Raw genomic sequence first — 23,669 nt, 5'->3', positions numbered from 1 at the left:
GAAGACTCAAAATGAGAAGTGAAAGAGGAGACATTACAACTAATGTCACAGAAATAAAAAGGGTTATAAGAGATTACTACGAACAATTCTACGCCAACAAATTGGATAACCTGAAAAAAAATGGATAAATTCCTACAAACATACAACCCACCAAGACTGAATCAAGAAAAAATAAAAAGCTTGAACAAACCAATAATAAATAAGATTAAACCAGTAATCAAAAACCTCCCAACAAAGAAAACCCCAGTACCAGACGGCTTCACTGGCGAATTGTATCAAACTTTTCCTTCTTAAATTCTTCCAAAATGAGAAGACAGAAAATTTCCAAATTCATTTTATAACATCAGCATTACCCTGATATCAAAGCCAGAAAAAGACACCACAAGAAAAGAAAACTACAGGTTAATATCCCTGATGAACTTACATGTAAAAATTCTCAACAAAATACCAGCAAACTGAATTCAAGAGTACACTACAAGGACCGTACACCATGACCAAATGGCATTCATGCCTGGGATGCAAGGGTGGTTCAACAGATGTAAATGAACCAATGTGATAACACTACATTAACAGAATCAAGGATAAAAATGACATGATCATCTCAATAGACGCCAAAAAGGCATTTAGCAAAATTTGACACTCTTTCATGATAAAACACTCAAAAAACTAGGAATAGAAGGAAATTAACTCAACATAATAAAGGCCATACATAAAAAGCCCACAGCTAACATCATACTCAATGGTGGAAAACTGAAAGCTTTTCCTCCAAATCAGAAGAAGGCAAAGACGACCACTCTCACCACTTCCATTCAATATAGTACTGAAGTCCCAGCCAGAGGGATTAGACAAGAAAAAGAAAGAAAAGGCATCCAAATCAGAAAGGAAGAAGTAAAATTACCTCTGTTTGCAGATGATATGATCTTGTGGGGAGAAAACTCCAAAGTTTCCACACACAAAAAAAACCTGTTAGAACTAGTAAATGATAGGACCGGCCCCGTGGCCGAGTGGTTAAGTTTGCACGCTCTGCTTCGGTGGCCCAGGGTTTCGCCAGCTCGGATCCTGGGCATGGACATGGCACCACTCATCAAGTCATGCAGAGGTGGCATCCCACATGCCACAACTGCAAGGACCCACAATTAAAAAAATATACAACTACGTACGGAGGGGTTTTGGGAAGACAAAAGAAAAAATAAAATCTTAAAAAAAAAAAAGAACTAATAAATGAATTCAGCAAAGTTGCAGAATACAAAATTAACATACAAATCAGGTTTATTTCTATACACTAACAACAAGCATCTGAAAAGGAAATCAAGAAAACAATCTCATTTACAACAGCATCAAAAAGAATGAAATACTTAGGAATAAACTCAACCTGGGCATGAGTTGAGGCAAAAGATCTGTACCTGAAAACCACAACACACTAATGAAAGAAATTAAAGAAATAAGTAATTGGAAAGATATCTTATGCTCATGGATTAGAAGACTTAATATATTGTCAAAATTTCTGTACTACCCAAAGTGAGCTACAGATTCAATGCTATCCCTATCAAAAGCCAAATGGCATTTTTTGCAGAAATAGAAAAACAATCCTAAAATTGATATGGAACCACAAGAGATCCCAAATAGCCAAAACAATCTTGAGAAAGAAGAATAAAACTGAAAGCATCACACTTCCTGACTTCGAAACATAGTACAAAGCACGTATAAAGTAGAGGAAGATGGGCACAGATGTTAGCTCAGGGCCAGTCTTCTTCAGCAAAGAGGAGGATTGGCAGCAGATGTTAGCTAAGGGCTAATCTTCCTCAAAAAACAAAAATGCTACAGTAATGAAAATAGTATGGCGTTGGCATAAAGACAGATATATAGACCAATGGAAAATAGAGAGCCCAGAAATAAACTCACGCATATACAATCAAATGACCTTCATCAAGGGTGCCAAGACTACACAATGGAGAAATGACTGTTTCTTCAAGAAGTGGTGCTGAGAAAACTGGATATCCACATGCAAAAGAATGAAATTGGACCCTTATCTTACACCATACACAAAGACTTACATAAGACCTGAAACCATAAAACTCCTGGAATAAAACAGGGATAACACTTCTTAACACTGGTTTTGGGAATGGTTTCTTGGCAACAAAAGTAAAAATAGACAAGTGGGACTACATCAAACTAAAAAGCTTTTGCACAGCAAAGGAAACAATAAAGAGAGTGAAAAGGCAACCTATGGAATGGAAGAAACCATATATCTGATAAGGGGTTAATACCCAAAATATCTAAGGAACTCCAACAATTCAATAGCAAAAAAACAAATACCCTGATTAAAGAATGGCCAAAAGACTTGAATAGCCATTTCTCCAAAGAAGATATTCAATGATCAACAGGTACATGAAAAGATGCTCAGCAGCACTGATCGTAAGGGGAATGCAAATGAAAACCACGTGAGTTATCACCTCACACTTGTTAGGATGACCATTATTAAAAAAAAAAAAGAAGAGAACACACCAAGTGTTGGCGAGAATGTGGACAAACCAGAACCCTTGTACACTGCTGTAAAACGGGAATGTAAAATGGTGGCAGCTGCTGTGGAAAACACTATGGAGGTTCCCCCAAAAATTAACAACAGAACTACCATATGATCCAGCAGTCTCACTTTGGGTATTTATGCAAAAGAACAGAAATCAGGATCTTGAAGAGAGATGTGCGCTTTCATATTAACTGCAGCATTGTTCCCAATAGCCAAGATGTGGAAACAACCTAAATGTCTACTGATGGATGAATGAATAAGGAAAATACGGTATAAACACACAATGGAATATTATCCAGTCTTAAAGAAGGAAATCTCGTCTTATGCTACAACGTGGATGAAGCTTGAGGACGTTATGCTAATGAAATAAGCCAGTCACAAAAGGACAAATATTATATGCTTCCACTTCTATAAGGTATCTAAAGTAGTGAAACTCACAGAAGCAGACAGAATGGTGGTTGGCAGGGGCTGGGAGAGAGGAAAATAGGGAGTTGCTATTCATTGGGTACAGAGTTTCAGTCATACAAGATGAAAAAGTTCTAGACATCTGCTATACAGTAATGCACATATAGTTAATACTGTCCTACACACTTAAAAATTTATGAGGGTAGATTTCATGTTTTTTTTTAAATCACAATTTAAAAAAAAGAATGTACTTAGAAAAGCTAAGAACATTGGGGAAAAAATAGTAATAATTGAAGTCTTGCTTTATTAGAAGTTAAAAGTTTTAGAAGGCTTCCTTCATAAAAACCACATGGTCCTACTACTAGAATTACAGAAAAATCAAAGGGAGAAAAAGAAAAAACCTAAAAATACAAACATTTATGCATATGTGTCATCCATAACCAGTGAGAAAAGAGTGGATTATTTGATAAACGGAGCTGAAAGAATGGTCTCATTTTTTTGGAAAAAATGGTTAGATTCCAAACTTACATCATGTAATGAAATAAATACAATTTTTTTAGCTGGATTAGAGACATACATTTAGTTTACAACAAGTAAGGACTTTAGACTGGCGGGCAGGATATAGAAAACATAGAGTTTTCCTAACTCTTACTACATCTTTCTAAGTCTTCTTTAACACTAAAGTCATATAAAATCTTCAAAGACCATATTCTAGATGAATACAGAAAAACACACTCCAATAGCAAATATAAATACACTGTTTTTCATTTTTACTAAAACTGCTTTATTCTAGTCACAAATGCAGAAGAGAATGGCTGTTCAAAAAAGTAGTATGATATTACCACAGGAACAGCAAACTATTTTAAAGTCTTAAGATACGGCTTAAGTCCAGCTTTGCAAACATAAATGACAAAATGAATCATGCTTCAATGGGATGTTATAAATCCACTAAGAATAACATTTTCAAATAACATATATTGACATGGGAAATACTCCACTCAGTCAGCCAGTCAACAGATACTATGTTGAACCCTGGACTATGTGTCAAAGATAAAATAATGAGCAAGGAAGATATGATCTTTGCCAATCAAGAATCTTCTAGTCAGGGAGAAAGGCAAACAAAGATTACAGTGGTGATATACTTGAAATAAAAGGTACAAGGAGATTTGTAAGTATATAGCAGGGGCACCAATCTACAAGAGTCAGAGAAGGCTTTGTAGGAAATGTGACATTTTAAGCTCAGACCCGAAAGACACATAGGAAGCTCAACCACAGATATGGGCTGAGGTATAAGCACACTGAGCACTCAGCATATAGAAATGCCCAGGGAAGACAGTGGGGTGGAGGGGTGGAAGGAAGACATCCCAAACTGTACGTATACTAAAGGCCTAAAGACATCTGCACAGATTAATACTGAAAGTGTATAAAAAAAAATGGTCAGTCCTTAGCCCTGGTTACAGAATAGGACTGTGAGTAATTTCTACTTCTTTTCCATTTTTCTTTCTTTTCTACATTTCCTAAAGTAATCACACATTACCATTTACATTTTTTGACCAAAAAAGCATTATTAAAATAATACTTCACTATTTACCAGCCTTTAGGGAGAGACTGTTTTTGTTAATCTTAGACAAGTCTCTTAAGACCTAATTATTCATTTGGAAAATAAGGCTAATAACATTTAATTTCACAAATTTGCTGATTTGGATCAAACATCATAACATAACGTGCAGGAAAATGATTTTGTAGCTGTGGTTGTTGTACCTAGCTCAGTATCAGAGCCACCAGATAAAGGTATTAAGACAGAATCGAGGGGTGGGAGGTGTGGCAGGACTGGATGGTGGAACAGGAGGATGAAAGTGCATCGCTGATGAAGCTGGTGAGCGAGTTACTGACATGTTGCCACTCCCCTCCAGCAATGACGACAGCCAGTGCCAATCAATCCTGATGTTTTCCTCACTGAGCTTAGACTCAATCTCAGAACCCTTCTCCACATAAGACTCCAGGCAGCCACTGCATATGGCATCCTACTCGAAACCTTCTGCCATCACCAGCCTCAGAATTCCAAACATGAACACAATCGATTCTACCATTTTTTTAAAAATTGGGTTATAAAACTCTCTTCTTTCATTTATATTTTAACTCATATGTTCTGTTTTCTGTTAAAAAGTATATCTTATAGCACTTCTAGACGTTTTGATTTAGTATTCTGGAGCCCGACAGAGAATACAGTCACGTGCTGCATAACAACATTCCGGTTGACGAGAGATCACACATACAGTGGTGGTCCCACTAATTAGTACCATCTGGCCTAGGTGTGTAGTAGGCTATACCATCTAGGTTTGTGTAAGTGTGCTCTATGGTGTTCACAAAATGACAAAATCACCTAATGACACATTTCTCAGAACATATCCTCGTCGTTAAGCAACATATGACTGTAATTAAGGGACTACAGTATTTTACAAATAGATTTACATATAGTTACAAATGGGGAAGTCAGATACACACTACAACTTTAGATGAATTGTTGCTTTTTCACACAATGGAAGAAATGAATTTCTTACCTTTCTTCTGGAGTGTCTACGTGGAAGGTTCTCTCTATGACAGTGGTCCACTGGAGACATCTGATAATAAATGTGTTTGGCTTTGGTCGTTCTGTTTTCATTAACTGACATTCTAGAAATAAAATAAAAGGTCTCTTTGAATATATTCATATTTAAATCAAGAAGTAAATAGCTGAGAACTATAGAGTTCTATTCTAAACAAACACTGCAACCTCACAGCTTTCTAGGGATCTCCACTCAAGGCTGTTCACAGCCTGACCTCAGTATTCCTTTCCAATTCTATTCATCAGCCAAACTGGACTACTGAACTTTCCCCAAATACGTCTTGCTGTTTCCTATATCTATACCTTTGCTCCAGCTTTCTGACTACCTGGAATGCTTTCCATTTACTTCACCCCTACCCACATGCAATCACCAACAGTCAGAAGAAAAGCTATCCTTTAGGGTCCAGATCAAATCCTACTCCTTCCACAAAACCTTTTATAACACCTGGTCCTAGATTGACCCTCCCCCCACCCACATTCTCATACTTATTACTGTATCCCTCATTTTCCACTTAGCATAGACTACCTTATGTTATTATTTATGTTAAGAAGGTAACCTTATCCCTGCCTAGCCTATCAGCCTTTTGACAGTATACACTGCCTAAAACTCTCAGTAATCACAGCCCCTTGAGCCAGTCAGCCAGAAAGTGATAAAATGTGCCAGGGAATAACTAGGAAGACTTCAAAGAAAAGGAGCATAGTGTAGTGGCTAAAAGTATGGACTGAACATCAGTGTGCCTGAATTCAGTTTCTTTTTCCTACCATGAACTATGCAATCCTGGACAAGTGAATTAATCTCTCTTGTCTTCAAGTATTAAATCGGAAAAAATAAGAGTATCTACTTCATAAAATTGGTGTGGGGATTAATAATAAACCAATGCAATACTTACTGTGTGAATCATAATAAGTTTTCAACAAATGTTAGTTATTATTATTAGGTGTACTTTATTTGTTAAAGGTGGACTTTAAATGATACCTGGTATAGGGTAACAAGAGAAAGTAGGGTAGGTTGTCTACCACCACTGCTCTTTTGAAAGAAACTAGCTGACAAATTCAAAAGGATTTTCTCATTGCTTCTCTGTTTTGTCCCATCTCCATCATTAGCAGCTATCAACTACCATTTCTATGTCTTTATAGGACTAAGTAGGTCATTGATCACATTGGACTAATTCTTTATTGACTCTACACTACAAAACATCGTTCACTCAAGGGTCTCTGCTTAGTCTTCTTCGCTTTCCTAACAAGCTTTCATGGTTTCGGCCATCATCTCTCAGCTTAACCAATATCAAAACACAAACTTTTTTCTATCTTGGATCTCTATTTTATGATATACATGTCTAACTACACAGTAGATATTTCTACCTCGTTGAATTACTGGTACCACACCTAAAACCAAATCCACTATCTTTCCTCCTAAATCTGTTCTTCCTCCTGGCTTTCCCAATTTTTCTATCATCTAGACTGAAAATCTGCGGTGATTTTTTTTTATATTGGTAGTATTCACCAGTACTACCTGGCTTTTCCATTGATGCAATTCCACTTCAGACTCTCACCGCCCAAGGCCGAAACCTCCCCAGGTGCCATGAAACCAGATCTCCCCACTCAGAGCCATGGAAGGCTGGGTAAGTACCTGCAGAGAGGAACTGTGTTCTAAGAGACGGCTGAGCTTGTCCACTGTGAGCTCCCGGTCTCCCGCACCCTTGCTCCCCCTGCAAACCCCTGCGGCTGCTTTCTCTACCTCAGATGACAGCACCTCCACCCTTTCAACTGCTCAAGGCAAAAGCCTTGGAATCATTTTTAAGTCCGTCTTCTCTTACATCTCATTCTGGAAATGCTGTTGGCTCCACTTTCAAAATTTATCCAGGATCACTTCTCACCTCTTCCACCACCTGGGAACAAGCCGTCGCTATCCCTCACACGAATACTTCAACAACCTCAGAACAACTTTCTCCTACCCTTCACTGCAGTATGCTCTGGACACATGCAGTCAGAAATCTTCTTAAAATGAATGACTGCAAGAAAAAATCTTGAAACGTTTCCAATTCACTAAGAATAGAAGACGAAGGCCATCACATGATCTACAAAGGCCCCACACGATCCGGGCCTCGCATCCACCCTACTTAAGTTTCTGACCCTCTTTCAGGCCACTCCGCCAGCCACCTGCTTCCCGGCAGCTCCCCGACAGCACGCTGCAAGCTCTCTCCTTAGAGCTTTTCGTCTGGCTGTGCCCTCTGCCTGGCATCCTTTCCCCTCAGACACCCCACAGCTACTTCCTCAACTCTTTCAAGTCTTAGATCAACTGCTACTTAACACTGCAATCGCATCCCTTCCCCAGGACTCCCCTCCCCCTCTTACCTGCTCTACCCTTCAGTCCCGACAGTATGTTATCATCTTTGAACGTATCAGATGACTGGCTTAGGATCTTTCTTGTTTACTGTCTGTCTCCTCAACCAGAATCTAAGTTCCACTAATATATTCTTAGCACCCTAGAACGGAGCCTGACACATAGCAGACACTCAATGAATAATGTCTAAATATGTGAATTCTGATAGTAAGAATCTAACAAGAAGGTAATTTTGATGACACAGGAAAGAGGAGAAAATGTCTGAAGCAACTTCCTTACATAGTCAAGAAGGGGGGATTTGCTGGACAAGCAGAGGGCTGCGCCAGTTAGGAGTTCAGGCAGTTTAGTGGTGCAAGAGGAGAGAAGACAGGGCAAAGGGCTCTAATGCTGCGAGTGCACAGATGCAAGTAGGAGTTGGGAGAAATTATTTTCTCATTGCTTCTATTCTTTCAATGAATTAGGATGTAAAGCCATCCTTAAGAACAAGGTTGGAAGAGGACGCACTGGGGCTTGAGAATAGAGAAGATAGGTAACAGCCCTGTAGGAGAATGGAGGAGCAAACGGACTAGGGAAATCGACCAAGACTGCTGTTCAGCACTAAGGGCCCACTGGAAGTGAATTACCAAGAATTTAAAGTATCAGGAATCATGTTGTGCATTTCTCCCCAGATACATTCAGCGGCATGGGTGCAGATGGGGGACACGAAGACTGGATTTGAGCAAAGCTGTAAGTTAACCAAGCAAGTCTGACAAAGCAAGAAAGTGGAACAGAACAGAGGATGTAAGACAAGGGAGCGGTTTAGACAATCAACTAAGGAATTTAAAATGGAGGGAAGTGAGAACCTGGTGGTGCACAAAATAATGAAAAAGTGGCAGACGCAGTGGATCATAAAATCCACTGTTTCACAGTTAAATCTTGTACAGCAATATACTTTTTGAAATGTGAATGTTAAAGAAATACCAAATATAATATGCCAATTTTTATTTTTTGTTTGACATATGAAAGCTTTAAAATATCCAAGATATTATACCAATAAAGAACCGCATAGTTTCCTCTGACTTACTCTGCCCATGAAGCACAGACCCAATCTGAGTCTCTCTGAAGCCCACTGTCCTTTCCCATTTCCTTCTTTACAAAACTCCTAGTAAGTTTCCAGTCGGTGTTCACTATACCGTTTTACAGGTTCACTATACTGTCTTAGGGTATATGTGTAACATATACAAAAATATATGTTAATTTGATGTCCTTGCTAGATAAATTACTTAAAAGTTAGGAATTATATGCATAACTCTTACTCATAGCACCTACGACAGTGACACCACGTAAGGGTACTTAGTAAATACTTGATGACTGAGTAATTGGCTAATTGGCTTTTAATGTAAAGAATGGAGGACAGACATTTAAAAGAGAGCCAGGCCTTACAAAAGTACTCGAAAAAAGGGGAGAATAGAAAAGGAAAGAAAGAATGCCCACTCCTACGTTCACCTATTTCAGTTTTACTTAAGTTTCCCATGATGGTGATGTCAAGGTAACTAAGATAAGAGACTTTAAAATTAGAACACCAGACTCAAACCCTACCTCCATGACACAGTATCTGCTGTGAGATCCTAGGCAAAGAGCTTTGCATCACTAAGCCCCTAGGTTCCCATCTTTAAAAACACTACTAGGAATTAAAGTAAAACTTTAAAGGAAGCATATTTTCAATACTATACCTAATTTAAGTTTAAATGCTAAAATTTAAAGAACTTCTCAACACTATAATTTTAAGCTACTTGAAATACTACATATAAGGGGCCAGCCCAATGGAGTAGTCGTTAAGTTTGCACGCTCCACTTTGATGGCCTGGGGTTCACAGGCCCAGATCCCAGGCACAGATCTACACACCACTCATCAAGCCTTGCTGTGGTGGCATCCCACAGACAAAATAGAGGAAGACTGGCATAGACATTAGCTCAGTGACCATCTCCATCAAGCAAAAAGCAGAATATTGGCAACAGATGTGAGCTCAGGGCCAATCTTCCTCACCAAAAAAAATACTACATATGAGATTCTAAGCAATTATCAATTACTGTAATTTACAAAAATTATAATAAAAGTGATTACTTTAATTATCATTCCCAAGCAGACCACTAACAAGGAATTGTTTAGAAAAGAATCAGTGGTTAAGTTTGCGAGTTCCACTTTGGCAGCCCAGGGTTTCGCTGGTTCGGATCCTGGGCACGGACATGGCACGGCTCATCAGGCCATGCTGAGGCAGTGTCCCACATAGCACAACCAGAGGCGCTCACAGCTAGAATATACAACTATGTACTGGGGGGCTTTGGGGAGAAGAAGAAGAAGAAAAAAAGATTGGCAACAGATGTTAGCCCAGGCGAATCTTTAAAAAAAAAAAAAAAAAGAATCAAATTTTGTATTTACATATAGGATAGTTTTAGAAAAATATTGAAATAATAACGCAATGACTTAAGTAGTTATGCAGAACCTGGCTGTTCTGACTAAATATGCTGAGTACTCAGGGACTCAACAACATAAACGAAATGCCAATTATGGGACAAGCACTATGCAAGATTCGGGACACAGTGAGTAAGAGAAAAGCTTACAGCACACCCCAAACTTCATTATTAATCATGCTACATGTGTAATTATAAAGCAGTAACTCACTAACGGTACAAAGGTTTTAGTCAGGTCCTCCTGAAGCCTCTAGTTCAACAAAAATGTTCCCTGGAGTTATGAACAAGTAGTATAATGCAAATAAACCTAGATTTTATAGGTTTCAATATGAAATACTCTATAAATGAATCCAATTTCTAAGTAATACCCATTCGTCTGAGACTGTAGAAGAGAGAACTGGCTACCAAAAGCTAGTTCAAAATATTCAAGTGGTAGTTGTGTCAACACCAAGAGAAGAGAACACTCTCCCACAACGTCTCAGGGTTTACCGCTGTAGATAAACAAATGTCATCAGAGTTGAATCCAAATTCAAAACAACTGAAAATTTAAATTATCATGTTAAAACAAGCGAGCCAGTAAACAGAGAAACTTTTGAGTCCTTTTATGTTAGCCGTGATATGCAATCATGAACGCATCTGGCAGTCCTTTGTAAACTGAAGAAATACATGCCACAAAGTTATCAGAACATGGTTCATGTCTGAAAACTTTTATTCTTAGAAGAGACTAATTCTTAAAGAGAATTCTTAATGGACACGGTGATTAATAAATAGATCAGACAGTACTTCTTTAGAAGAACATTTTCCTTTAGTTATGTAAAGATTCCCAATTCAAGGTAGGCCAATAAAATTTAAAAACAAAAGTGGAAATTTCAGATAGAGTTTCTAAAAAGCTATTAACCAAGTGACTATCTGTGACTCCCAGAACCGTTTAATGCAAGTGCTCCTATAGAAAATGCGAGGGAGCTAACTTTTAATATAACATAACTTATGATACTTTTCAGTAGAGTGTTAGTTACACTGGTACTTAAATTAGATAGTTATACTAGTTAAACTCATCTGATCAAGTTAAACCACAAGCTAAATTTCAAACATTCTGCCTACTCTACCATTCTGAACCACAGAAGACCAAGTTTATCCAAAGCTGTAATTACTCTCTAAACCTGAAAGCCAATTAAATTAGGGACTGCAACATGCCAGATCACAAAAACATACACTGTGGCTGGCCCAGTGGCGTAGTGATGAAGTTCAAGTGCTCTGCCTCAGTGGGGTTCGTGGGTTCAATCCCGGGTGCGAACCTCACACCACTGAACAAGGCACGCTGCTGCGGTGTCCCACATACAAAACAGAGGAAGATGGCACAAATGTAGCTCAGCAAAAATCTTCCTCAACCAAAAAGAGGAAGACTGGCAACAGATGTAGCTCAGGGCCAATCTTCCTCACTAAAAAATAAAAAAATAAATTCTACTAACATTCAATACAAGAAACAAAGGCATAGTAATAGATTCCACTTATAATTAAATCACATAACCAAATAATGCTAACTGTGAGTTATAATGCCCATAAAGCGAGTTTATTTTAAAGTCCCCAGTATAATATACTATTGTGGATATTCTTTGAAAGGGGTAAAAAGCATTTCTTTCTTTTGTTTAAATTTTTACTATCCAGGAGCAAAAAAGCATAGTGCCCAATTAAGACTCGACAAACAACCTTCAAGAGACGAGTTCAATCCACTGAGAGGGAGGTGTCCTGGGGGCAAGTGCCTGGTGAGAAGAGTAAGTCCACAGGGGCTGTCTGATCAGTGATCACTGTGTCAGGCACTGCACCCACTGGTGGTTCCTAAATGTTACTTGTTTCACCCAAAGGACAAACCTACGAGGTGTTACGTGACTATCCTCCGTTTTACAAGTGAGCAAACTGAGACTGAGACTAGCTACATAACTTGCCCCAAAACACACAGCGTGCAAGTAACTCTATAAGGATTTGCCCCAGATCTATCTGCCTCCAAATTCCATGCTCTTCTGGAAAGGATATACTGCTAGGAAACCCGCCTCAAACAATCAGTAATCATCTGTCAAAGTGAGGTGACTGCCCCCACCCTCTCCCACACATTCCACATACCTTCCCAGGGCTTGGCCCTCTCCCTGTAGGACACTGTCTCCTACAAAGAAATTCAGGATAATTTTCACCTGATACCAATGTTTGCCCCAGCTCTGAACACAGCAGAGGGATGGTTAAAGAGGATTATCCCCTGGTGGGACCCTAATCCTGGCATGCAACCAAAGTAGGGGTGGGGATAGAGGACATGTAACTCTTCTAGGCTAGAAGAGGCTTAAGAGACACACTCATCAAACGCCACGTGCGGTCCTTAACACAGGCTGCTTTAAACAAGCCCACTGTAAATTGTAAAAGATATTTTAGGTGACAACTAGGGAAATATGAGTATGAATTCGTATTAGACAATATTAAATATTTCTAAATTTTATTGGGTGTGATAATGGTATAGGAATTACATACGAAAATGTCCTTATTGTTTAGAGATTCCTACTCAAGAATTCAGGGATAAAATGTCACGATTATCACAATTTACTTTAAATATTTTAACAAAAGATGATGCAAATATGGTAAAATGTTAACTGTTAAGTCTAGGTAATGAATATATGAGAGTTCAACAAGCTATTTTCTCTCTTTATCTGTATGTCTGAAATTTTTAATAAAAAGATAGAAAATCCTTCCAAAATAATATTAGATTCTTTCCTCAAAGTATGTACCAAAATAAACTAGACAAGGCTGAAACAGTTGAATGTTGAAAACAAAATTACTATTATATTTTCTTTTGGGTGAGGAGCTAACATCTGTTGCCAATCTTCTTCTTTTTGCTTGAGGAAGACTGGCCCTGAGCTAACATCTGTGCCAATCTTCCTCTATTTCATATATGGGATGCTACCTCAGCATGGCTTGAAGAGCAATGTATAGGTCCACACTCAGGATCCGAACCCATGAACCCCAGACCACTGAAGTGGAGCATGTGAACTTAACCACTATGCCACCAGGCTGGCCCTAAGAAAATTATTTTTAAAACATAAAATACATAGATGAATATCTAAAATAAAGACACTTCTAGTTAATGAAACTCATTTAACACAAGTGAAACTTCAGAGTATTTCACTGGAAATTGAAGTTTAAAGGTATTACTGCTGGCATAATCAGTTTACTTCATATCAGTTATAATTGACAACTTAAATGCCTCAAGCTTGTGTGTGCAAGAATGGGACAATTCCTACTCACGTATCTTTACAGCCACTTATCAATGTTTACCAGGGTGAGCAGACAATAAATATACACATAGATCAAGATGCACGTGCACTGAACACTGCTCTCTCGCCCCCTAATTGCTCCTGTCACTCAAAACCATCACCTGCAAGAGTGGCCTTTGCTGTTGTTACCAATACTTAACCAATGATCAAAGCTGTAGTTTCCCCCACTCTCCTGAAATCTACTCATCGGTATCTTGTCTTTGTTCTCATTTTCATTGCTTGCTACACCTGATAGCCTGGGCCCCCTCCTTTGAGGCACTCCCCGTTGGCCCCCATGACACTGATCGGCCTGCTTCTGCTTCCAACTCTCTCACCTTCACCAGTCTTCTTTCCTGGGCCTCTTCCTCTGAACTGAGCTGCTCCCTTAGGCTCAGACCATTGTGGTAAGCTTTTCTTTTATGAAAATTTTGTCCTTAGTAAATTTAGACGTTCATCAAACAAATACTCATTGTGTGTCCACAGTATGCCAAGCCACAACCAGACACTGGGAATACAGCAGTGAACAAAACAAAGTCTCTATTTTTCATAAAGTTTATATTTTTGGTGAGGGGATAACTAGTCAAGCCATAAACAAGTAAAACAGTTAATTTATAACATAATAGGTGCTTATAAGTATCATGAAGAAAAATTAGGGCAATGATTTAAAAATAACAGGGAGGTGGTTACTATTTTAGAAAGAATGGTTAGAAAGGGTGCCTCTCCATGAAATGACGGACCAATGCAGGTCTCTGTGGGTGAGCGATCTGGGTGGAAGGCACAGCAAGTGCAAAGACCAAGAGCAGGAGGAAGCCCACAGACACGTCTGAGAAAGAGCCAGGAGTCCAGTGGGACTGGCATAAAGTAAGCTAGGGAAATGGCAGGAGATGAGGTCAGAAAGACCTTCAATGACCTGGTAAGGATTCTGGACCTAATTCCAGGAGGCTCTCTCATGGCTTTGCCTCGATGATCACCTGACATTTGATGACTGTCAAACCTGCACCTCCAGTGCCAGCCCTTCCATCAAGCACCACATCCATACGGCAAAACTGGCACCTCTCTTTCGAGGCTCTCTTATCTCCTTCTTAACATATCTAACAGGGGTTTGTTTTCTTATCTTCCAAACTGCAAATTACCACATCAACAGTGTTTCCATTCATTTTATTTCTGTATCATTTTCCCAATCACTCAAGGAACATCCCACAGTCATCTCTGACCCCTTTCAACCCACGGCCATGGCTGCAATGTTCATCGTACCAGTTCTTTCAGAATGTCTCTTAAACCATTGCTTCTTTTCACTGCTGTCACCAAACCAGAGACCTTACTACCAAACTCTGGATCTCTGAAACGGCCTCCCAGCTGGTCTCCCTTTCTCCAGCCTTCTCCCCGTCCAAAGTGTCTGCCATACTACTGGCCTGATTAGTCTTACTCAAACTCTTATTGCACAGGACGTTCTCCTCAAAAGCACACTACCCTCTGCAGACACAGTTCAAATTCCCTCGTCTGACTTTCAAAGCCATTCTGTCTGACTCTGGAAGGCCAGAGAGTGACGTCAGCATCATGGCAGAGTGACCTCTCCCTTGGACTCTCCCCACTAAAATACAACCAAAAGGACATTCAAACACCAACAGAGGACACACACACAGCAAAAAAGATGTCTGAGAGACCCAGGCAGCCATATGTCTGAAGGTGGTGGTGGGGCTGGATCCTCCAGAGGAAGTAAAAGCTGATTGGCAGGAGCTCCGCAGAGAGAGGGGCCACGGCTTCGGGAGGTGCACAGCTGAGGGGAGGTGCCTATCCCTGCCTAGCACTCCAGCCCCATGATCGCCCGGGGTGCGGGGCAGAGAGGAAGGGGCGGGCTGGGGGGAGGTGCACGGCTGAGGAGAGGCACCCCTCTTTGCCCAGCGCTCCAGCCCCACAATCACCTGGGGCATGTCACAGAGAGGGATGGGCCGGTTGGGGGTGCCCAGTGAGTGCCGAGAGCACCACGCAGAGAGAGGCAGTGGTTTGGGGAGGCACGCAGGTATAAGAAAGTGGTCCTTACCCCACCTGGCACTCCAGTCCTGCAATTGCTAAGAGCTCTGCACAGAGAGAGAAGTGGAGGCGGGGGAAGCACAAAGGAAGGAGAGTACCCCTCTTCCCGCCCAGTGCTCCAGATCTGCCATTGGCCAGAGCGTCACACAGTCATAAAAGCAGCCAGTGGTCCGAGCTGGGGAGCCCCTGATCATGCTGGGCCCAGAAAACACAGTGCCTGATACCCATCCAGTGGAGGCATGTGGCAGCAGTAACCAGATAATACCACAGTGCGGAGGCAAAAATCCACACCATCAAGCAGTATGAGGAAGTATATTAAATCTGCAGACCAGAAGGAAAATGACAAGTACCCAGAAGCCAACCCTGAAGATACAGAAATCCATAACCTAAACGACAAGGAATTAAAAATAGCTATGCTAAAAAAACTCAGCAAGTTACAAGAAAACACAGAAAGACAAATTGACGAACTCAGGAGCTTCTTCACAAAAGAGACTGACACTATAAAGAAGAATCAATCTGAACTGTTGGAGATGAAAAACACAATGAATGAGAGTTAGAAAAATATGGACTTCCTAAACAACAAAACTGACAATATGGAAGACCGAATTAGCAATTTAGAAGACAATACTACAGAAATGCTTCAGAGGGAGGAGAAGAGAGAACTAAGACTAAAAAGAAATGAAGAAGCTCTCAGAGAAATATCCTACTCAATGAGGAAATGCAACATAAGGATTATAGATATTCAAGAGGGGGAAGAAAAGGAGAATGGAGCAGAAAGCTTGTTCAAAGAAATAATAGTGGAGAATTTCACAAACCTGGTGAAGAACATGGAAATCCACATGAGAGAGGCTACCAGACCTCACAATTATGTTAATGTAAAAAGACCTACTGCAAGGCATATAGTAGTAAGCTGACAAAAGTCAATGACAAAGAAAAAGTATCATGGGCAGCAAGGCAGAAGAAAATAACTTACAAAGGAACCCCTATCAGGCTTTCAGTGGATTTCTGAGCAGAAACCTTACAGGCTAGGACAGAGTGGAATGATACATTCAAAATCCTGAAAGACAAAAACTTTAAGCCAAGAATATCTAGCGAAATCTCCTTTAGATATGACAGAGAAATAAAAACTTTCCCAGATAAACAAAAGGGAGTTCATCGCCAAAGACCCCCCAACAAGAAATCCTCAAGAAGGTCCTGCTACCTGAAAGGAAAAGAGAAAAAACTAACAGGAAAGGGCCTACAAAGCCCCAAGCAAGGAGATGAATAGGTATGCAACAATCAGAAATCAGGAGCTCTCTATCAGATCAGGTTGGTAACACTTAACTTTTACATCAAGGATAAAGAAAAGGAAAACACCAAAATAAAAATTATCTCATCATTTTAACCACAAACTCACAACACAAGATGGAATAAGATATGACAAAAATAACTTAGAAGGGAAAAGGAAAGGGATGGAATCAGGATAGTCTAAGGAAATGAGGCAATCAGAAAATGAACTCTCATCTTCAAGACATTTTTGCGAACCTGATGATATCCACTAAACAAATAATTAGAACAGAGACATATACGATAAACAAGGAGAAAATGAAGAAAACCAACATAGAAAACTACCTAATCAAATCAGTAGCCCAATATACATGGGATGAGAAACAAAGGATATATAGAAGAACCAGAAAACATGCAATAAGATGGCAGCATTAAGCCCTCATATATCAATAATCACTCTAAACGTAAATGGACTGAACTATCCAATCAAAAGACACACAGAGTGGCAGGATGGATTAAAGAACAAGACCCAACAATATGTTGCCTCCAGAAAACACATATCAACTCTAGAGACAAACACAGACTCAGAGTGAAGGGATAGAAGACAATACTCCAAGCTAATGGCAAAAAAGAGAAAGCAGGTGTTGCCATACTTACATCAGACAAAGTAGACTTCAAGATAAAACTGGTAAAGAGAGATATAGAGGGGCACCGTTTAACAATAAAAGGCACAACACTTACAAATATACATGCACCCAACACAGGAGCACCAGAGTACATAAAGCAACTATTAACAAACCTAAAAGGAGATATCAACAACAACACAGTAATAGTAGGGGACCTCAACACCCTACTTACTTCAATAGATTGATCATCCAGACAAAAAGCCAAGATGCAGATAGAATTAAATGAAAAACTAGACCAGATGAACTTAATAGACATATAAAGAGTACTCTGTCCAAAAACAGCAGAATATACATTCTTCTCAAGCGCACATGGAATATTCTCAAGGATAGACCATATGTTGGGAAACAAGGCAAACCTCAATAAATTTAAGAAGATTGAAATCATATCTACTATCGTCTCTGACCATAATGCCATGAAACTAGAAATCAACTACAAGAAAAAAATGGGGAAAGGAACAAAAATGTGGAGAATAAACAACACGCTACTGAACAACCAATGGGTTGTTGAAAAAATAAAGGGAGAAATAAAAAAATATTTGGAGACAAATGAGAATGAAAACACACCATACCAACTCATATGAGACGCAGCAAAAGTGGTCCTAAGAGGGAAATTTATAGCAATACAGGTCCTCATTAACACACAAGAAAAAAGCTCAAAGAAACAATCTTAAACTACACCTAACAGAATTAAAAAAGAAGAACAAACAAAACCCAAACTCAGCAGAAGGAGGGAAATAATAAAAATTAGAGCAGAGAAATAAATGAAATTGAAACAAAAAAGACTGTAAAAAGGATCAATGAAACAAGGAGTTGATTCTTTGAGAAGATAATAAAATTGACAAACCCTTAGCCAGACTCATTAAGAAAAAAAGAAAGAAGCCTCAAATAAATAAAATTAGAAGTGAAAGAGGAGAAATTACAACAGATACCACAGAAATACAGAAGATTATAAGAGAATATTATGAAAAACTATATGCCAACAAACTGGACAATCTAGAAGAAACGGATAAATTCTTAGACTCTTACAACCTCCCAAAACTGAATCAAGAAGAAATAGAGAATCTGAATAGACCAATCACAAGTAAAGAGATTGAAACAGTAATCAAAAATCTCCCCAAAAATAAAAGTCCAGGACCAGATGGCTTCTTGGGAGAATTCTACCAAACATTCAAAGAAGATTCATTACCTATTCTTCTCAAACTATTCCAAAAGATTGAGGAAGATGGAAATATTCCTAACATTCTACAAGGCTAACATCACCCTAATCCCAAAGCCAGACAAGGACAACACAAAGAAGGAAAATTACAGGTCAATATCACTGATGAACATAGATGCAAAAATCCTCAACAAAATATTGGTAAACCGAATATAGCAATACATTAAAAAGATCATATACCATGATCAAGTGGGATTCATACCAGGGGCACAGGGATGTTCAATATCGGCAAATCAATCAATGTGCTACATCACATTAATAAAATGAGGAACAAAAACCACATGGTCATCTCCATAGATGCAGAGAAAGCATTTGACAAGATCCAACATCCATTCATGACAAAAACTCTCAATAAAATGGGTATAGAAGGAATGTACCTCAACATAATAAAGGCCATATATGACAAAGCCACAGCCAACATCATACTGAATGGGGAAAAACGGAACGCCATCCCCCTGAGAACAGGAACAAGACAAGGATGCCCACTATCACCACTCTTACTCAACACAGTACTGGAGGCTTTGCCTACAGCAATTAAGCAAGAGAAAGGAATAAAAGAAATACAAATCGGTACTGAAGGCTTTCAGCAGATACAGATACATATTTATGTGTAAATAAATCCTAATAACATCAATTGGGAAAAAATTGAAAGCCTAATCAAATTCTTGATTGCACAGCTATGGATCTAACACTTTTTCCTTAGGAAAATTGATAGAAATAATTAGATTTATAGAAGAGTTAAAAGATTTTTTTCCTTGGAGAAAAATTAAAAGGTAGGCCTATCCATTCAGAGTAAAGTACAGAATTGTCCAAAAAAACCAACAAATTTTGGAGGACTGTAAACAAACAATCCTAATAATTTCATTAAAAACATACGCAAAGATAACCAAAGAGTCATTATTAGTATCTGACCCATCTGGAAAACAGTCTCTAACTTCCTGAAACTTTAAGGAGAAGATATAGATGTCTCTCCTTCTGTTCAGGAATTCTGACTCCAAATAAGCTATCCTGACTTTAAAAGGTTTCCACCACAGCCATAAAGAGGTCTCTGGGTCTTTCCATAGCACAAAATACTTCATTTTAAAATCTAGTTCAACTGATGCATTGCAAGCTAAACGAAGAGCATACTTTGGAATAATCAGCTCATTCATCTCTAGCAGAAGAGAAACAAAATCTCATCTTAAATCTTTTGCCAATTTAGGTCAGTAGGGAAACTGCTTTCCATCATATCTTTCTCCAAAATTTATTCTTTTAAAATAATTAACTACTAAGTCTTTATTTTAGCACATTATCAGCTGCTTCACCACATTAACATTTTATATGCATTACCTCTTTCCTAATCTTCCCAATAAAGTTGTAAAGTATTTTCATCATTTCCATTTCACAAATAAGAAAATGGAGGCTGTCTGATTTCTAAGTCACTTGTTCATAATCATCAAGTCATTAAAGTTGTAAAACTGAGTCTCTAATTCAGGTTTTCTAGTTCTAAATTCTTGGCTCTTCTTAGTACGTTACATAATGTTTCAGGATAAATGTCAGCTGCTTACAAGAGAGGAAATAAAAGTTTTGTTTCTTTATAATAAGCTTTATATACTTCACTTTCTAGTTTTCTGCAATTAAATTGATAGAAAAGAGGTGACATATAGAGTATTCAAGTATCCCCCCCAAAAAAATACTGAGCAAACTTGTTGTTTAGTACTCATACACTAAAAATAATTGCCATCTATTGTGAGAAAATTACATTTAAAAGCGCCAATGAGTTTTGATCATATGATTATAAGATAGGGGAAGTTCTAGGTGATAGATAAATTGTCAAAGAATAATACTGTTTCAGGATTTCTTTATAGAAATTACATTTGAAAAACGTCTTTTAGTCAATATTAGATTATTAGTACAAGTCTGAGAGCATGTTTGGAATATCTATTGCCATGAATGTTAAAAACCTATCGTGAATTAACAGGTAACTAGAGTTGCCTGGAATCTGATATGGGAACTTGTTCAGGCTCGTCAATCTAAGCCAAATTTGTTGATTCCTTTGTCATAATAAAATTATCTGTAAGAATAAAGAGCCATTAGTAGGAAAACAATAGAAATGTAATTTCCTACAGTCACAGACATTCCAAAGAATTTATGAGGTAAATAGTAAATGTATAAATAATTCAGTTTAAGAAAAAGTCTTATTTCCACAGGAAGATTCTGAAGCTCCAAGGAAACAGTGCGTATGAAATAACGCTATAAAGAGGGTATTATATGTTTATTTTTATAAGAATATCCTATAGAAATAAAAACCATCAGTGTGCTTCTGGAAGCAATAACTGTTGCTGGTTGGATGATTCAATTACCATGAACTATTCTGGCATGTTTCAAAAGCATTACCATTTTAAAACATAAAAAATGTCTAAAAATGCAACCATAGTAATAGATTCTGAGTGCATGGGTTGGGGGGTGAGGGAGAAAGACAATGACAAATTGGTCCAAAAGGACACTGAGGCTTCATAGTTGGAGGACTATTGTGCTGACAATTAGTGACAGGAAGCAGAGCACAAAACAAATGAATGAAAAAAGCTGAACTTGCAATGAAAGACCTTATTATAGTGCAGAAACATTATTGTAATAAAGGAGCAATGTACTCTCCTCTACAAAACTTCCAAACAGGCGCCCTAGTCTCTTTTCTCTTTCTCTGCATTTCATTTTTTCATTAGCATCTGTTTGATTATGTATTATTTCCAACCCAAAAGAATGCCTCTCTCTTTTTCCTAAATTCCAAGGCTCAAAGGTTCTTCCCTGCTGTGGCCTTGGACCTCATTTAACTTAGTCAAAATATAATAAATGCTTAAAAAATAACATAAAGACATACGGGGAAAAAACAGAAAGGCCATGATTTAGTAGATAACTACAGAGAAATCAACAAAATATATGCCCCTCAAGTCCAATTTGTTAAAAATGCAATGCCCGTGTAATCCACACTAAATATCCTGCTGATTCTGCCTCTAAAAATTCTCCCACGACTTCTTCAATATAATCAGAGGAGCAAGGCTGAATCTTCACCGACTACTGAATACTCTGCATTAAGCTTCAGTTTTCTTAAAGGGAAGCATCCAGAAGCTCTAAAACCTCTCTCCACGTACTAGTTGAGAGTGACAAGATCTGAGCCGTGACACTAATGTATAAACCAGTCTAGAGGCACAGAAAGCCCACACCTTCTGAACTGCCTGGGCTAGAAAACCCCTCACCTCCAGACCCTGAGGCAGCCAGAGATGCTTCAGTTAAGCAGTGGTGTGGAAAAAGCACTGGCCTTGAAATCTAAAATCTGTGGGTCTAGCTCCCACCTCCATCGCTTACTAGATGCATGACCACTGGCAAATTCCATGAGCCTACTTTCCTCAGCTACAAAATAGAAATATTACGTATCCTGCAAAAATGTCAGCAGGATTAACCAGATAGTCATAAAGTGCATAGCACACAGGTCTCAACGAATGGCAATTATTATTATTATTACTTCTCAACAGACAATGTTTCAAAATATTATCACCTGCTGCTAATAGGCAAATGACAAACTTTTGGAAGAAAGGACTTTAGAGATCCTTCATTCTAACTTCCTCACGCCACAGATGACAAAACCCTGAGTCCCAAGGTGGTTAAGAGATCAGCCCAATATTACATAATACATTTCTATCAAATAACAGCCACCTGGCTACCGCCTCCATGCTCGTCCCCCTGCTATAGCACAGATAAGCATCGCTGTCACATAACACACACCCTCGAGAACGAGAGTCTGCTATTAACCTACTGTGCATAAGGCCTGACATACCACAAAGGTTTTGTAGGTGCTGACTAAACATTACTCGAAGAGAGCTGTCATCTCGGAAGCCCACATATGATTAAATGCATTCAGCCAGGTATCAGACAGACCAGAGTCCAACCCACAGTTCTGCCATGTACTTGCTTTGAAACTTTGGGAAAGTTTTTTAATCTCTCTAGGTGTTAGTTTCATCATCTAGTTTGGTTTTTTTAAGGTAATATTTATTCCATGTTGTTCTTGTCATGACAAAATGTGATCACATAAATAAAGCATCTCGTACAAAGTAGGCTCTTAAAAAAATGTCACTTCTCTTCCCTAAGTTCCTCTTAATTTCCTATGTATTAATTATGAGTAAGATGGGATTAAAGCATCAAATATGACGGTATATAATCACTTTTTAAATTACAAATTTAAAAACTACACACAAACATCTACTTTCTAAAAAATAAAAATTTAAGTTAAAAAATAAATATTAAGCAAATAAATCAGGTATCTATATTTAACTTAACCAAAATGATCTATAAATTTAATCAGGTCGTAAATGAGTAGAGTCAGAAACGTATGCAAAAGAACTATGTTTACCCTTCAGATACGGAAAGGTATCATGGAGGAAAATGCTGGGATTGGTAGTAATATAAAACACCAGTCCAAGGATCCTTAGCATCAAAGGCTGGCTGGTGTTGGGTGGTGTTATATACTCAATGAATTTTTCCCTGAACAACTGAGATACAGGTATTGACTTATTAACAGTTAACTTAATGTAGAAAACGATGTGACAGATCCACCAGAGCTGCTTATCACATGTAGGCTACAGATGGTGATGCTCCCACCCCAGGCCCACTGTCCACGCTCCATCCACACCACGTCACCTCTCCTACATAAAAAAAAGTCAGATTCTTTAAAAATAAACAGATAAAGATATAATGTGCCCCTTTTCAAGCTAAAAGTTACAGTTTAAAAGCTTGTTATAGCTAAAGAAAAAATATTGCCTTTAAGATGGGATTTTAAAATGAAATATTTATTTGCATCAGTAAAATTATTTTA

General features: G+C 38.5%; 1 protein-coding gene across 1 annotated transcript in view; it reads right to left on the bottom strand.

Moving 5' to 3' along the window:
- AKT3 (AKT serine/threonine kinase 3) overlaps positions 1 to 23,669 on the bottom strand; it is a 325,271-nt gene that overhangs the window by 154,239 nt on the left and 147,363 nt on the right. Inside the window, exon 4 of the mRNA XM_046678396.1 lies at positions 5,494 to 5,605. Within this exon, the coding sequence (XP_046534352.1) occupies positions 5,494 to 5,605 (112 nt within the window). The remainder of the gene's footprint in view (positions 1 to 5,493; positions 5,606 to 23,669) is intronic.

Source organism: Equus quagga, chromosome 12 (genome assembly GCF_021613505.1).
Source record: "Equus quagga isolate Etosha38 chromosome 12, UCLA_HA_Equagga_1.0, whole genome shotgun sequence".
Classification (NCBI taxonomy): domain Eukaryota; kingdom Metazoa; phylum Chordata; class Mammalia; order Perissodactyla; family Equidae; genus Equus; species Equus quagga.
Note: the sequence above shows the minus strand (reverse complement) of the source record. Positions and strands in the feature narration are given on the sequence as shown.